General features: G+C 43.7%; 1 protein-coding gene across 3 annotated transcripts in view; it reads left to right on the top strand.

The window, feature by feature from the left end:
* The first annotated feature begins 3,686 nt into the window (after positions 1-3,686).
* pisd (phosphatidylserine decarboxylase) overlaps positions 3,687-17,472 on the top strand; it is a 175,025-nt gene continuing 161,239 nt past the window's right edge. The window contains exon 1 of one of the 3 annotated variants that reach the window (XM_063031832.1): positions 3,687-3,776. In XM_063031832.1, coding sequence (XP_062887902.1) covers positions 3,721-3,776 — 56 coding nt within the window. In that variant the 5' untranslated portion in view covers positions 3,687-3,720. The remainder of the gene's footprint in view (positions 3,777-17,472) is intronic. The other 2 variants (XM_063031831.1, XM_063031827.1) reach the window with 2 other exon arrangements.

The raw sequence follows: 17,472 nt of genomic DNA, 5'->3' as shown, positions 1-17,472 counted from the left end.
ACTGGCTTATTTATATTGTTTTTCTTGATGAAATTATTGATTCACTATGTCAAATTCCAAAGAAGCAAAGGGCGTGAAGCATAAAAGAACTGCTAGTTCATTTAAAGTGCAATGGCTTAATGAATAGTAGAAACATCAAAAATAGTAGCATCAAAAGCTCATGATGTCAGGATCATGCAGCCGTGAGAAATATTTATGCACAATACAGAAACTGGTGTTACCTGCATGTATTGCTGCAATACAACAGTTGCTGGAGAATTTGCAAGCCGGAAGAAGTGGAGTGGTATTTGGAAACGGCTTTTTAAAACGTCGTTTAGCAAGAAAATCACATGCAGACGGTGTGCAAAGGCTGTGGTGAGGAAATCCTTCATTACTCACTACAGACCTGCTACTTACATTTTCTAAAGAGTGCAGATGAATAAGAGCGAGAGAGTTCCTATTGACAATTAGTTTATGTTAGTGAGACCACATCCGGAATACTGTAGGATGAATGTGATTAAGCTACGGAAAGCTGAAAAGATTCACAAGGATTGTATCAGGACTGGAGGGCTTGAGTCCAAAGAAAAAATTTGAGAGACTGAGACTTATTTCCCTGGAATGAAGGAGACTTGAAACTGACCTAACAGAGGTTTACAAAATCATTAAGGACAGATATTCACAGTCCTTTTTTCCAGTATATGGGTGCCTAAAACTAGAGGGCACAGGGTTAAGGTGACGGGACAGATTTAATGGGCATGTTTTTCACACGGAGGCTGATGGGTATATGGAACAAACTGCCAAAGGAGGCATGGCGAGTGAAGCTTCAGCAGCATATCTGCCAAGTGCAGATAAATGGGCCTGCGTGAATTGATTGGGACAAACGGGCTGTTTTCATGCTATGTAACTGTATAAATCTAAAAAACATTCTCTAAATGGGAGCACCAAAGTAGAAGAGCCTAAAAAGCATCATGGTCTAAAAAACTTTTGAATGGAATTCCCCAAGGAAGATTGTTTGAACTGAAGCACCAGAACAAAGAGAGAGCTCAAAGTGTACAAACAAACCAAACAGAATTCCTCAAAAACAGACCCCAAATTGGTGTTCTGAGCAGCAACGTTCAAACAGGCATGGCAAAACAAGATTCCTGAAGCAAGATCTCCAGCACAGGCTCCCCAAAAAGTTGCTCTTAAACAAGAGTGTTTCAAAAATATGTGATTAAGGTGGGGTGAGTGCAGAGGAGATTCAGCAGGATATTGCCTGGATTGGAAGAATTTAATTATGGGAAATGATTGGATTATCTGGCTTGTTTTCCATAGGGTGAAGGAGGCTGAGGGATGATTTGACAGAAGAATATGAAACTATAAAGAGGGAAATAGGGAAGATGGTTAAAATCTGTTTCCTGCACTAAGGGTACCAAAAACAAGACAACATGATTTTAAAGTGGAAGGTAAGCATTTTATAGGTTTTAAAGCACGGTACAAAGGTTTACCCACATTAAGTGGGTGACATGGTAGCTTCGCAATTAGTGCAAAATTTTACAGCAGTAAGATCGGGGTTTGATTTCCATCATTATCTGTAAAGACTTTATACATTCTCCCCGTGACCATGTGGGTTTCCTCTGGGTGCTCCGATTTCCCTCCACATTCCGAAGATGTATGAATTAGGGTCATCATAAACACAAGATATTCTGCAGTTGGAAACCCTAGAGCAACACACACAAAATGCTGGAGGAACTGGGTAAGTCAGGCAGCACCTATGAAAAATAATAAACAGTCGACGTGGAATGTACTACCAGAGGAGCTGGTAGATCCAGAATTACTACATTTAAGAGGCCTTTAAAAACATATAAATAGGCAAGGCATTGAAGGATATGGTCCTAAAATGGAGAAATGGGTGGGCAAAAAGGTCAACATTGGTGTGGTGGACTGAAGTGTATGCAACTCTCTGATTCTATATATGGTACATACTTTACCTGCGATTGTATCTTTTCTTGGGAGAAAGTGATTGAGTACATATGAATGCAAGAACTGTGGCACGTAGTCACATGACTGTTGATGTATTGACGTTCCAGCAATTACTGTTAATTGAGTGTTGATGCCTTTGGTAAAGAATATGTTGTGTACCTCTAGCCTTTAAACTTGCCTCAGTGACCAGCAACAAAGAATTAAATGACAGATAATAGTGCGTCCAGTTCAAGTAATTTATTGAATATTAACTTCTCAAGAGGCACTTAAGAGGTCTCAGTTAAACAAAGTTCTCCTTTTACACAGTAGTGACAGCACACAGCTTCAATTTGTCCTGGACTTCTCATGTGCATTACTTGGTGATGAACTGCATCTTGTTTCAGAATGTCATTGAGATTCAGGTGGACTGAAAGTACGTCAGCTACTTTGATGTTTCTCCACTATCTGTCGATATTTGTCTCAGTTGCGTATGCCTGGGGACAGCCCAAACAGCACCATTCTGTTTCACGCAGCTTTTCAGGCCAAACATGAATACTGCAGATATTCTGCAGATGCTGGAAATCTTAAGCAACACACACAAAATGCTGGAGGAACTCAGCAGGTCAGGCAGCACTTATGAAGAAAATGAACAGTCAACATTTCAGGCTGAGACCTCTTCTCTCAGACCAAAACATCGACAGTTCATTTTCTTCCATTGTTGCTGCCCGACCTGCTGAATTCTCCAGCATTTTGTGTGTGGTCACGCAACATCTGTGGAGGAACGTTTCAGATCAAGACCCTTCATCTGGGCTGAAAGAGGGGAGATAGCCAGTGTAAAGCAGTGAGAGGAAGGAGTGAGGAAAGAACTGACAAGTCATAGGTGGATCTAGGTGAGGATTGGTTGATTGACAGATGGACTCAGATGATGGATAGAAGGGTGAAGATAGCGATAAAGACTGGATTGCAAAGTCAGAATCAAGTTTATTATCATCGATAAATATCGTAAAATTTGTTTTGTGACGGTAGTATATTGCAAGACATAAAAGTTACTATGAGTTACAATAAATAAGTAAATAATGCAAAAGTGGAATAGCAAGGTAGTGTTCATGGGTTCATGGACTGCTCAGAAATCTGATGTTCTTAAAACATGGAGTGTGGGTCTTCTGGCTCTTGTACCTCCTCCTCTAAGGTAGTAATGATAAGAGGTGAGGGCCATTAGTAATGGATGGAAAAGGCCGCGGTCTTGGCCCGAAACGTTCACTCTTTTCCATCGATGCCGCCTGACCGACTGAGTCCCTCCAGCATCCTGCAGGTTTTTCCGTGTTTGTGGTAAACCGGATTTGTTTACCACAGCCCTTTGGTCATTAAGGATCAAAGGGCCCGTTTCCTTGCTTGTATGTCTCCATGACTAGACAGAGACTCTTCCCTGCCATGTAACGTTACTGATTTCGTTTTAAAGATACAAGGCTCAGGGATGTAGGAAGCTCTCTGACCCGAGAAGGATCATCCACATACATGTTTGTATACATCTGGGAATTTCGACGGGGTATCGCCTTCGGCACAATTCTCTTATCCACCAGAAAGCGGGGCATTCTCTCAGCACAGCACATCACTGAAAGCCCAGATTTTCTGCGCTGCTTTCTCTCCTTTCCCAAAGTCCATAAGACGACGGTCGCCATTAGATTCCCACACCACCTTCCCACTGGGCTGGCCGGATCTGCAATCACCATGACAACGTCCCGCAGCACCATGGGAAAGTACTGGAGCGGAAGCGGATTGGCTGTCTTGTCGAGCTGTGCAATGGCGGCTTCCGGAGTGTTGGTGCTGTCGCTGCGGTCGCGGATGTTGTCCCTCAGGTAATGGGGCTGTTCTGGATGGTGGGGGTGGACAGCTTCCAGTGACAGGTAATGGGGCGGCATGACAAGTAATGAGGCAGTATGGTAGGTGATGGGGCGGTGTAGGGGTCTAGTGACAGGTCCTTATTGCGGCGCTAGGTTCTATTTAGTGGTGGCCTTTTTGAAACCACGCTCGGTAACGGGCCGGAACCAGGCTACCTTACCAGGAACGATGTGTATGTGGGGTGGGAGTGGGAGGGGTGATTACTTGTTGAGTGCTTATAATGAACTGACTTTCGCAAATGAAAGGTCAGTACTCCCAGGTGTTGGGAAATCAGACCACTCTTGGCCCCGGAACCATTAGTTTTCTTTCTCCGAGGAATGTCGCTTTTCATAAGTGTAAAGGAATGTCTCAGTGGCCTCTACGGTCGCATGTAAGTTAAAGAAATTGGTTTTTGTACAGCCTTGTTCGAAAACCACTACGTCCTCGAACACGGCTCATCCAATCTTAGCTATGTATCTACTGAGGAGCCTAGCGAGTGACCAGCTGCCTCCTGTAACTATAATGCAACAGGTGTTAAGGAGAAGCTTCCAGAAAGTGTCTGTGGTGTGCATTTTTTTAATTTATTAAAATGCTGTTGGAAGTAACTTATTTGTTACTTTTAATATCAGTGATATTGATTATGGGTGTTAGAAATGATTTTTAATGAGCTGTGCAATCAGCATCTCAGACTGAAAATTAAGGCAGCATAATGTGGCTGAGAGATGGTGAGTCATGGGATTCAAGTGAAATATGACATGGAATAAATAAAGATACTTGGCAGCTAGATTTCGCGTCAGGTAATCTGTTTAAAGAATGGAGAGGCTGCAGAGAAGCCTTTCCACAAAATATGGAGCCGGTCGGGTATGTAAAATCCGTAGTTCAGATTTTTGCTTAATTTGTATGGGAAACATATTTCCCCCCATACAGTACAGTGAAAATCTGAATTTTTTTTTGTAAAAGTGGATCCTGGATAGATCAGTTGATATTTATATGAATGAGTTGCAAAGATTTTTGAAATCCTATTATTTCTCTTCCTGCTAAACCCTAACTCCATTTCATCCCTCAGTTCCTTACCTGTTTTCTGGTGCTCATTTTAGCCGTGGGATACCACCTGCCTTCTCAAGCATCTTCCCACTAAACTAAACTAATGATCACCCAATGTGAAGTCCATGTTTCATTGTCATTTGATAATGTCAGTGTTTGGTTCGGCACTTTCAAATCTGTCATTTGCCTTTATTCCAGCTGGCCTTGAGAACTGCTGCTCAGATTTCAAACTTTTTCTCTCAGATTCCTGAATGCATTTCCATTTTCTCAGCAACTCTGTTACTGTGAGTGGATATTGGACCACTGGAAAACGATCCTGGAGAAGTAGTAATGGGGACGATGAAATAGCAGACAAACTGAATAAGTATTTTGTATCAGTCTTCACTGTGGAAGACACTAGCAGTATGGAGGAAGTTCCAGTTGTCAGGAGACATGGAGAGTGTGAAGTTACCATAACTAGAGAGAAGGTTCTTGGGAAACTGAAAGGTCTGAAGGCAGATAAGACACCTGGACCAGATGGTGTACACCCAAGAGTTCTGAAGTAGGTGGCTGAAAAGATTGTGGAGGCATTAGTAATGATCTTTCAAGAATCAGTTGATTCTAGAATGGTTCCAGAAGACTGGATAATTGCAAGTGTTACTCTGCTCTTCAAGAAGGGAGAGAAGCAGAAGAAAGGAAACTATGAGCCAGTTAGTCTGACCTCAGTGGCTGGGAAGATGTTGGAGTTGATTATTAAGGATGAGGTCTCGGGGTGCTTGGAGGCACATGATAAAATAGGCCGTAGTCAAGGAAAAATCTTACCTGAAAATCTGTTGAAATTCTTTGAAGAAATAACAAGCAAGATATTCAAAGGAAAATCAGTTGATGTTGTTCTTGGATCTTCAGAAGGCCTTTGACAAGGTGCCACACATGAGGCTGCTTAAAAAGGTACGGGAAAGATGGTGTTACAGGAAAGATTTTTTCTTTCAATATTTTTATTATTTTCTGCATAGAAGAATACAGAGTACAAGAAGATATATATTATAAGTGTCACGTACCCCATGACGAGTTAAAGATCTAGCAGAAATGGAAAACACTTTGGAGTCCAGTATTGCTATTAACTAATGGTATTTATTAGTAACTACGCAATACAGTAATATAAAATCAGATATATAAAACAGGTTAGCAATTAGATTAGATTATTTTAGATTAGATTATGAGGACATGCAGTCCTCTTTTATTGTCATTTAATAATGCATGTATTAAGAAATGATACAATATTCCTCCGGTGTACTATCACAAAAACACAGGACAGACCAAGACTGAAAAACTAACAAAACTACATAATTATAACATATAGTTACAACAGTGGAACAATACCATAACTTGATGAAGAACAGTCCATGGGACAGTAAAGAAAAAGTTCAAAGTTTCTCGGAAGTCCCACGTCTCACGCAGACGGGATAAGGAAGAAAACGCTCCCTGCCATGCCCGACCACAGTCTGACTCTGAGTTGTCGGAAAACTTCGAGCTCTGATCAGCCTTCTGTCACTGAGTACCGAGCACCATCTCTGTCCGAACATTCGACCTCAGCCTCGGTCAACAGCAGCAGGCAAAGCCGGGGATTTTGGGGCCTTCCCTCCGGAGATTCTCGATTGCACAGTAACAACAGCAGCGAACCAGGCATTTCAGAAATTTCTCCAGATGTTCCTCTGCTTCTCATGTCTGTCTTCATCAAATCAGAATTGTCCACGGCCCCTATTTAACAGATATAATATCATTTCACCGGAGAGCTGTGCGCGCTGCGTCACACTGCCATCTCCATTTATATATAAGTAAGTGTGGAAATATATGAAAACCAAGCTTCTTCAAGTCTAGGGGTAAATAGGTAGTCTTACAAAGATGAGTAAGTTCAGTGCAGTTCGTGGTATTGAGCTGAGTAGTGATGGAGAGAGAGAGAGGGAGAGATTTGAGTCTTCAGGTGAGCTGATGCCGTCAATCTTCCCATTGTCCTCCGAATTCCTTTAGAAGTCACCGACTGTGACCACCACAAAGGGGACTGTTCTTCTGTGGTGGAATTATCAATCCGGGCAAGGGTTAGCACATGAATAACTCCCCACCAGTCACACCCTTTTCACACTGCAAGAGCCACTGATCGATCCGCCTGATCAATCCTCCCAGAACCCACTTTTTCTGTGGGCACAACAAAGCCAATGTCCAAAACCATGTGTCTCCAGGTCTAACAGCTAACCTTGTATTTATCTCACTGTGCTGAATACTAGCTGTCCATCAAGCAGCTCCTCTCTTCTCTCTCTGTAAGAGCTTGGAAGCTGCCAGTGTCTTTGTAGAAAGTATAAACAAACTGTGAGCAGTCTTCACCTCTCTCCCTCTTTCTCTCTCTTTTTAACAAGGTGTCTGGTGTTGAACAACTCTCTCTTTTCAAAAGCACAGTTCATAGGGGTAATTCAGGACCCCGTCACATAAGTGCAAAAGAAGGCTGGCAGCTACACGTAATGACATCACCCTCCCTAAACAACCTGCTGAATTTGACTCCTAATTAATTCCAAGGTCAACTGTATTGTAGGCTAGACTAAATAACAGCCAAAAAAAACTTAACCCTCATAACAAGAACACAAATAGATTAATTAGTACAGTTTCAAAACAATAGAACAAAAAATACCCAAACTAAGCCATATTGATAAAAAAAACTCAAAGTGTATAAAATAATAAAAAACTTATCAAAATTCATAACATATAATCACACTCAGTATTAACTCATTAAAATCTTATTCTCTCAGTAAAGCATTTAAATCACAACATACATCAAAGTTGCTGGTGAACGCAGCAGGCCAAGCAGCATCTATAGGAAGAGGCGCAGTCGACGTTTCAGGCCGAGACCCTTCGTCAGGACTAACTGAAGGAAGAGTGAGTAAGGGATTTGAAAGCTGGAGGGGGAGGGGGAGATGCAAAATGATAGGAGAAGACAGGAGAGGGAGGGATAGAGCCGAGAGCTGGACAGGTGATAGGCAAAAGGGGATACGAGAGGATCATGGGACAGGAGGCCTAGGGAGAAAGACGGGGGGGGGTGACCCAGAGGATGGGCAAGAGGTATATTCAGAGGGACAGAGGGAGAAAAAGGAGAGTGAGAGAAAGAATGTGTGCATAAAAAGGAGTAACAGCTGGGGTACGAGGGGGAGGTGGGGCCTAGCGGAAGTTAGAGAAGTCAATGTTCATGCCATCAGGTTGGAGGCTACCCAGACGGAATATAAGGTGTTGTTCCTCCAACCTGAGTGTGGCTTCATCTTTACAGTAGAGGAGGCCGTGGATAGACATGTCAGAATGGGAATGGGATGTGGAATTAAAATGTGTGGCCACTGGGAGATCCTGCTTTCTCTGGCGGACAGAGCGTAGATGTTCAGCAAAGCGGTCTCCCAGTCTGCGTCGGGTCTCACCAATATATAAAAGGCCACATCGGGAGCACCGGACGCAGTATATCACCCCAGTCGACTCACAGGTGAAGTGATGCCTCACCTGGAAGGACTGTCCAGTTTAGCTGCGAAGATTCACCAAAAGTAAGAGAAGCAGTTATTCATATAGCAAGATACTAAACAGTCAATCCATTGTTTTTAAGAAATCCCGGGCTTCTTCACTCGAGCGAAACCATTCTTTAGAACCATCTTGCAGAGTGATTCTAAGACGAGCAGGATAACGAAGAGACGGCTTTAAAACTTTGTTAAAAAGTTCTGACATAACCTCTTTGCATTTAGCACGCTCATTCATGACCTCGGGTGAAAAATCTCGACAATCCTAATCTTCTGACCCTCGTAATCAATAATTCCTCTTCGATGAGAATCACGAATTAAACGTTCCTTTGTTTGAAATTCATGAAAACAAATTATAACTGATTTGGGTTTGGCTCCCAGAGGCAGTCTGGGCACGGGCGATCTATGAGCTCGATCAATAGCTGGATTCAGCGGGAGGAGAAGATGGCAGCGCACCGCACGTGCGCAGCTCTCTGGTGAAAAATGATGTCATATCTATTAAATAGGGGCCGTGTACAATTTCTGATTTGATGGAGATAGACGTGAAAGCACAGAGGAACATCTGGAGAAATTTCTGAAACGCCCATCCGCTGCTGTCGTTACTGTGTGGTCGGGAATCTTTTGGAGGGTAGGCCTCAAAATCCCCAGCCTTGCCTGCTTTTGGCGACTGAGAAAGAGGTCGAATCGCTCGGACAGTACTCGATGTCGGAGAACTGATCAGAGCTCGAAGTTTTCGGATGACTCAGAGTCGGGTTGTGGTCGGCATGACAGGGAGAGTTCTTCCTTCTCCCGTCTGCGTGAGATGTGGGACATTTGAGAAACTTTGAACTTTACTGTGCTCACAGACTTCTTCATCAAGTTATGGTATTGTTACACTGTTGTAACTATATGTATAATTATGTGGTTTTGTCAGTTTTTTCAGTCTTGGTTTGTCCTGTGTTTTTGTGATATCACACCAGAGGAAATAATGTATCATATCTTAATGCATGCATTACTAAATGACAATAAAAGGGGACTACGTGTCTTCATAATCTAATCATAGGTGCAGACGGTAAGATTTTAGGAAATAATTGTACCAAAAAGCTTGCAAAGAATTCAGTAGACTGATCACCTTCCGTTAGCTCTTCAAGACCCAGAATTCGTAGGTTATTTCTTCTGCTTCTGTTTTCTAAATCGATAATCTTCTGTCTTAATTTCTCATTAGATTTAGATTGTGTTTCACAGAGCTTTTGCAGGTCATCCATTCTTGCATCCAAAATCGTCAGAGTTTCTTCATTCTCTTCTATTCGTTTATCGTGCTCAGTTAAGGTTTTTTGAATAGAATCCAATTTTGCGTCCATTAGTTCAAATTCAGATCTAAGTTGTTGGAACTCGTTGGAAGATTCTTTTCTGTGTTTTCGAAGCAAATCCATTATAGAATCCAAAGATGCAGGAGCATCTTTTTTAGTACTTTTAGCACCCCTCGTACTCATAGTATCACGTTTAAAAGTGAGGTTTCAAAACAGATTGGAAACAGTAATTAAGTGAGATAGGAGCGACTGCAAGAAGCTGTTATTCCATTCACAACCAGCAGAAGAGTTTACAGGAAAGATTATAGCTGGTTGGCAGAAGGAAAAAAGTAGGAATAAAAGGAGCCTTTTCTGATTGGTTGCTAGTGACCATGGTGTTCCACAGGGGTCTGTGTTGGGACCGATTTTTGTCAGTGATTTGGATGATGAAATTGATAGTTTTGTTACAAAGTTTACAGACGATATGAAGATAGGTGGAGGGGCAGGTAGTTTTCAGGAAATAGATTACAGAAGGATTTAGACAGATTAGGAGAATGGGCAAAGAAATGGCAGATGGAATACAGTGTCTGGAAATGTGTGGTCATGCACTTTAATAAGGTAGACTACTTTCTAAATGGAGAGAAAATGCAAAACACTGAGACAGAAAGGGACTAGGGAGACCTTGTGTAGGATTCCCTAAAGGTTAATTTGCAAGTTAAGTCTGTGGTGAGGAAGGCAATCGCAATGTTAGCATTCATTTCAAGGGGACTATAATATAAAAGCATGGAAACTTTATAAAGCAACACACATCAAAGTTGCTGGTGAATGCAGCAGGCCAGGCAGCATCTCTAGGAAGAAGTACAGTCGACGTTTCAGGCCGAGACCCTTCGTCAGGACTAACTGAAGGAAGAGTTAGTAAGAGATTTGAAAGGGGGATGGGGAGATCCAAAATGATAGGAGAAGACAGGAGGGGGAGGGATGGAGCCAAGAGCTGGACAGGTGATTGGCAAAGGGGATATGAGAGGATCATGGGACAGGAGGCCCAGGGAGAAAGACAAGGGGAGGGGGAACCCAGAGGATGGGCAAGGGGTATATTCAGAGGGACAGAGGGAGAAAAAGGAGAGTGAGAGAAAGAATGTGTGTATAAAAATAAATAACGGATGGGGTACGTGGGGGAGGTGGGGCATTAGCGGAAGTTAGAGAAGTCAATGTTCATGCCATCAGGTTGGAGGCTACCCAGACGGAATATAAGGTGTTGTTCCTCCAACCTGAGTGTGGCTTCATCTTTACAGTAGAGGAGGCCGTGGATAGACATGTCAGAATGGGAATGGGATGTGGAATTAAAATGTGTGACTACTGGGAGATCCTGCTTTCTCTGGCAGACAGAGTGTGGGTGTTCAGCAAAGCGGTGTCCCAGTCTGTGTCGGGTCTCGCCAATATATAGAAGGCCACTGGACGCAGTATATCACCCCAGCCGACTCACAGGTGAAGTGTCGTCTCATCTGGAAGGACTGTCTGGGGCCCTGAATGGTGGTAAGGGAGGAAGTGTAAGGGCACGTGTAGCACTTGTTCCGCTTACAAGGATAAGTGCCAGGAGGGAGATCGGTGGGGAGGGATGGGGGGGGGATGAATGGACAAGGGAGTTGCATAGGGAGCGATCCCTGTGGAAAGCTGTGGGGGGGGGAGGGAAAGATGTGTTTAGTGGTGGGATCCCATTGGAGGTGGCAGAAGTTATGGAGAATAATATGTTGGACCCGGAGGCTGGTGGAGTGGTAGGTGAGGACCAGGGGAACTCTATTCCTAGTGGGATGGCGGAAGGATGGAGTGAGAGCAGATGTGCGTGAGATGGGGGAGATGCGTTTGAGAGCAGAGTTGATGGTGGAGGAAGGGAAGCCCCTTTCTTTAAAAAAGGAGGACATCTCCCTCGTGCTGGAATGAAAAGCCTCATCCTGAGAGCAGATGCATCAGAGACGGAGGAATTGAGAGAAGGCGATGGCATTTTTGCAAGAGACAGGGTGAGAAGAGGAATAGTCCAGATAGCTGTGAGAGTCAGTAGGCTTATAGTAGACATCAGTGGATAAGCTGTCTCTGGAGATAGAGACAGAAAGATCTAGAAAGGGGAGGGAGGTGTCGGAAATGAACCAGGTAAACTTGAGGGCATGGTGAAAGTTGGAGGCAAAGTTAATAAAGTCAACGAGCTCAGCATACGTGCAGGAAGCAGCACCAATGTAGTCGTCGATGTAGCAAAGGAAAAGTGGGGGACAGATACCAGAATAGGTATGGAACATAGATTGTTCCACAAAGCCAACAAAAAGGCAGGCATAGCTAGGACCCATACGGGTGCCCATAGCTACACCTTTAGTTTGGAGGAAGTGGGAGGAGCCAAAGGAGAAATTATTAAGAGTAAGGACTAATTCCGCTAGACGGAGCAGAGTGGTGGTAGAGGGGAACTGATTAGGTCTGGAATCCAAAAAGAAGCGGAGAGCTTTGAGACCTTCCTGATGGGGGATGGAAGTATATAGGGACTGGACATCCATGGTGAAAATAAAGCGGTGGGAGCCAGGGAACTTAAAATCATCGAAAAGTTTAAGAGCGTGAGAAGTGTCACGAACATAGATAGGAAGGGATTGGACAAGGGGGGATAAAACCGTGTTGAGGTATGCAGAAACGAGTTCGGTGGGGCAGGAGCAAGCTGAGACAATAGGTCTGCCAGGACAGGCAGGTTTGTGGATCTTGGGTAGGAGGTAGAAACGGGAAGTGCGAGGTGTGGGAACTATAAGGTTGGTAGCAGTGGACGGGAGATTCCCTGAGCGGATAAAGTCGGTGATGGTGTGGGAGACAATGGCCTGGTGCTCCTTAGTGGGGTCACAATTGAGGGGTAAATAAGAGGAGGTATCCTCTTTATAAAGCATTGGTGAGGCCTCACTTAGAATATTGTGAGCAGGTTTGGGCCCCTTATCTTAGAAAGGATGTGCTGAAACTGGAGAGGGTTCAAAGGAGGTTCACAAAAATGGTTCCACGATTGAATGGCTTGTCATATGAAGAGTGTCTGATAGCTCTGGACCTGCATTCGCTAGAATTCAGAAGAATGAAACCTATCGTATGGTAAAAGGCCTTGTTAAGATAGATGTGGAGAGGATGTTTCCTATAGTGGGAGAGTCTAAGATCAAGAGGACACAGCCTCAGAATAGAGGGGTGTCCTTTTAGAGCGGAGATGAGGGAGGAATTTCTTTTTTTTTTAAAAGCCCATTCTTTTTAATTTTCCATGTTCAGATTGACTCATATGTGTTTCCTGGAGGAAAGCTATTTGTGCCCTCTCTTTTTTCAATTTAGACATAATCTTATTTCTTTTAATTGGATTCAAAACCCCATTAACATTATAGGAAATTATTTTTACCAATTCAGTTTGCATTTTTCTCTAGTAGAAAAAAAGCACTCTCCTTTTCTAACCAAACAGTAAGCAATCCCTTCTCAACAGTAAACCAAGACATATAACCACACCCTAGACATTTCTGAACGCATAACATTTGAAAATTTTCCCCGACTTCCCACAGTGAGGCCTGAGCACCGACCCGCCTCAGTTCAGAGGGATAACCTCTATCTTCACCCTGGGTTAGAGGGCCCTCAGCAGTTTGAATAATCATAGAGAATTTTCTCCTATTTATGTCTCGACCATATTGCTATCATTCAAGTTATTCCGCCTAGTTTATTTTCAGTTACCAGTTTTCATTTTACTTTTAAGTCCGATTTACTCTTTTCAGTCATTTCTCTTAATTAATCTGTATTCTCTGTACATTCGCGTCTGAATATTTGCAGCTTTTCCTTGTAGTTTGACACTCTGGTTCGAGTGGAGCGTCCTCGCCCCACTAACTGCCACGACTTCTGCCGAATCCTCTCCAGTAGCGACTCCGGTTGGGTGATAACTTTAATAGGTAGTCCCCGGTCCGCCAGGTCCGACATTGCCTCCTCCACCGTAGCGTAAGTTTTTGTCCCTTCGTCGTAAAAGACTCTCAGCCGAGCTGGATACAGGGTCTGGAATCTGATGTTGTTTTCCTTCAGGACTCTCCGTGTTTCCGTATATTCCTTCCGTCTGGCAAGAATCCCCGGTGCGTAGTCATGGTCTAAACTGATTTTGCAGTTGTTCCACATGAAACCTTTCTTTTGCCATGCTCTTTTAAGCACGTCTTCCTTCGTTCTGTAACTGAGAAATCTGATCAGAATCGATCTGGGCTGGGCGCCTGCCGGGGGCTGTGGTGCCAACGCGCGGTGAGCCCTTTCTATCTGTAGGTCTTTTGCGGCCGGTATATCAAGGTTCTCTCTAAGCAGCTTCTCTATGAAGGGAATCATCAATCCGGGTTTACCTTCGGTTCCTTCGGGAACTCCGTAGATCCTCACATTTTCCCTTCTCGAGCGGCCTTCTTGATCTATTAGTTTCCACTGGAGTTGGTCTTGTAGCTTCAGCATTTCTGCTATCACTTCCTCGGCGTCTTGTAGTTTCTCTTCAATTCCAACAATCCTCGCTTCGGCTTCATCTATCCGCGAGTTAGTTTTTACTATTTCTCCTTTAATATCTTCCAGCTGTTTGCTGTTATCTTGTCGGAACTCGCGAATCTCTCCGAGAATCAAAGACAGAGTCACCGATTCCCCCTCATTATCTCCGTCCTGGCTTGCCGTGGGGGAGCTAGGCCCGTCGCCTTGCTGCATCTCTTTATGTTTATCAGCCTTCGAAGCGGACTTTTTATTCTCGTTCTTAGACATCATCCTTGCCCCTTTTATTAATATAGTTATGCAATATTAAGTATTTGTCTAAATTCGATTTTGGGGCAGTTTACCTTCTTTTTTGTCGAGAGACCTTTTCCTTACGCCGCCATTCCCTTGATGACCCGGAAGTCCTCCCGAGGGAGGAATTTCTTTAGCCAGAGAGTGGTGAATCTGTGGAAGTCTTTGCCACAGGTGGCTGTGGAGGCCAAGACTTTATGTATATTTAAGGCAGAGGTTGATAGATTCTTGATTGGTCAGGGCATATGGGGATACAGGGAGAAAGCAGGAGATTGGGGCTGAGAGGAAAATTGGATCAGCCATGATGAAATGGCGGAGCAGACTGGATGTGTCAGATGGCCTAGTTCTGCTCCTATACCTTATGGTCTTATCAATACTGCAGATACCCAGCTCCATTTTATCATCCTGTCCCTTGGTATTTTTATATCTCTACATTAAACCTATCTGTTTGCCATCTGGTTTCAAAATTATCAGCTGTTTCTTCCAGCTAAATATTGAGAACACCAAGGCTTTGGCTCACATCAGAAACTCCTCACAACCAATTTGATCCTTCCTTCTGGTCACTCTCAGACAGAACCATATTTTTGTGTGTTTATCTTGTTTGATGGAACTGTCTCCATCACAAAGGCACTCTGCATAAACCTTTTCAATATCCCTACCAAGGCTATTTTGTTCTCTCTTGACATTCATTGACAATACCCATGCCAAATTATTTTCTCAAAGGCATTGAGGAATAGCAATAAATGCTGGCCTTGTGTGCCTTGAATCAATAAAATCAAGATAGTGTGTGGTTTATTACATCCAAGCTCAGCTATATTAGTGAAATTCTGCCTGGTCTCTTTCACTCTCTGAAAAAAAAATTGTGAGTTCAATATTCTTCTGTCCTTAATTGTTTGTGCATCATCTTTGTGTAATAACCTAAGTTGATGATTGGCCCACTGTAATGTCAATGGAGGGAAATAGACAGTTGAAGTTTGAGGCTGAGACACTTCATCTGGACTGGAAAGGGAGGGGGCTGAAACCAGAGTAAGAGGGGAGGAGGAGAAGTAGAAGCTGGTAGGTGATGGGTACTACCTTTGACTCTTCCTTCTTCCCATACCGCCACCTTCTATCTGCCCCCTTCCTTTCCTGACCCAATGAAAGGCGTCAGTCTGAAATGTTGACTGTTTATTTACCTCCATTGATGCCTTACCTGCTGAGCTTCCAGTGTGTTGGTCAAGATATCCAGCATTTCTAGAATCTCTTGTGGTCCACTGTAATGTCCTCCTGCCAACTTTCAAGAACTCTGCATTGTTTTTGTCCATTTGCCACTTCCTTAGCATCATCACTGACTGGACTCAAAGACCTCAAGTTCACAGGCTAAATGTGTGGGTTCCATTCTGTGGTCCTTTGAGACCTACTGTGGCCACTTAATATTGCCTCTTTTGGAATACGTGTTTTATCTCATCATGTTCCTCTAAAGCATCATGGCATTTTCAAGCTGTAAATGCAAATTATTTCTTGTAGTGCTCTATGATAATAGTATGTAGGGTAAAAGGTGTTAACAAACATAAAGCACTACAGCACAGCACAGGCCCTTTGGCCCACTATGTTGTGCTGACCCTATAACCTACTGTTAAGATCAATCTCACCCTTCCCTCCTACAGAGCCCTCCATTTTCCTATCATCTATGTGCCCATCTAAGAGTTTCTTAAATGTCCCTAATGTATCTGCCTCGACCACCACTCACCACTCTCTTAGTAAAGAACTTGCCTCTAACGTCCCCTCTATAGTTTCCTCCAATCACTTAAAATTACACATCACCCTTTAGAACATAGAACATAGAATAGTACAGCACAGTACAGGCCCTTCGGCCCACAACATTGTGCCGACCCTCAAACCCTGCCTCCCATATAAGCCCCCAACTTAAATTCCTCCATATACCTGTTCAGTAGTCTCTTAAACTTCACCAGTGTATCTGCCTCCACCACTGATTCAGGCAGTGCATTCCACGCACCAACCACTCTCTGAGTAAAAAACCTTCCTCTAATATCCCCCTTGAACTTCCCACCCCTTACCTTAAAGCCATGTCCTCTTGTATTGAGCAGTGGTGCCCTGGGGAAGCGGCGCTGGCTATCCACTCTATCTATTCCTCTTATTATCTTGTACACCTCTATCATGTCTCCTCTCATCCTCCTTCTCTCCAAAGAGTAAAGCCCTAGCTCCGTTAATCTCTGATCATAATGCATACTCTCTAAACCAGGCAGCATCCTGGTAAATCTCCTCTGTACCGTTTCCAATGCTTCCACATCCTTCCCTTAGTGAGGTGACCAGAACTGGACACAGTACTCCAAGTGTGGCCTGACCATTGTTTTATAGAGCTGCATCAATACATCGTGACTCTTAAACTCTATCCCTCGACTTATGAAAGCTAACACCCCATAAGCTTTCTTAACTACCCTATCCACCTGTGAGGCAACTTTCAGGGATCTGTGGACATGTACCCCGAGATCCCTCTGCTCCTCCACACTACCAAGTATCCTGCCATTTACTTTGTACTCTGCCTTGGAGTTTGTCCTTCCAAGGTGTACCACCTCACACTTCTCTGGGTTGAACTCCATCTGCCACTTCTCAGCCCACTTCTGCATCCTATCAATGTCCCTCTGCAATCTTTGACAATCCTCTACACTATCTACAACACCACCAACCTTTGTGTCGTCTGCAAACTTGCCAACCCACCCTTCTACCCCCACATCCAGGTCGTTAATAAAAATCACGAAAAGTAGAGGTCCCAGAACAGATCCTTGTGGGACACCACTAGTCACAATCCTCCAATCTGAATGTACTCCCTCCACCACCACCCTCTGCCTTCTGCAGGCAAGCCAATTCTGAATCCACCTGGCCAAACTTTCCTGGATCCCATGCCTTCTGACTTTCTGAATAAGCCTACGGTATGGAACCTTGTCAAATGCCTTACTAAAATCCATATAGATCACATCCACTGCACTGCCCTCATCTATATGCCTGGTCACCTCCTCAAAGAACTCTATCAGGCTTGTTAGACATGATCTGCCCTTCACAAA

This window comes from Mobula hypostoma, chromosome 23, assembly GCF_963921235.1.
Source record: "Mobula hypostoma chromosome 23, sMobHyp1.1, whole genome shotgun sequence".
Classification (NCBI taxonomy): domain Eukaryota; kingdom Metazoa; phylum Chordata; class Chondrichthyes; order Myliobatiformes; family Myliobatidae; genus Mobula; species Mobula hypostoma.
This window is presented reverse-complemented; position numbering and strand designations above follow the sequence as displayed.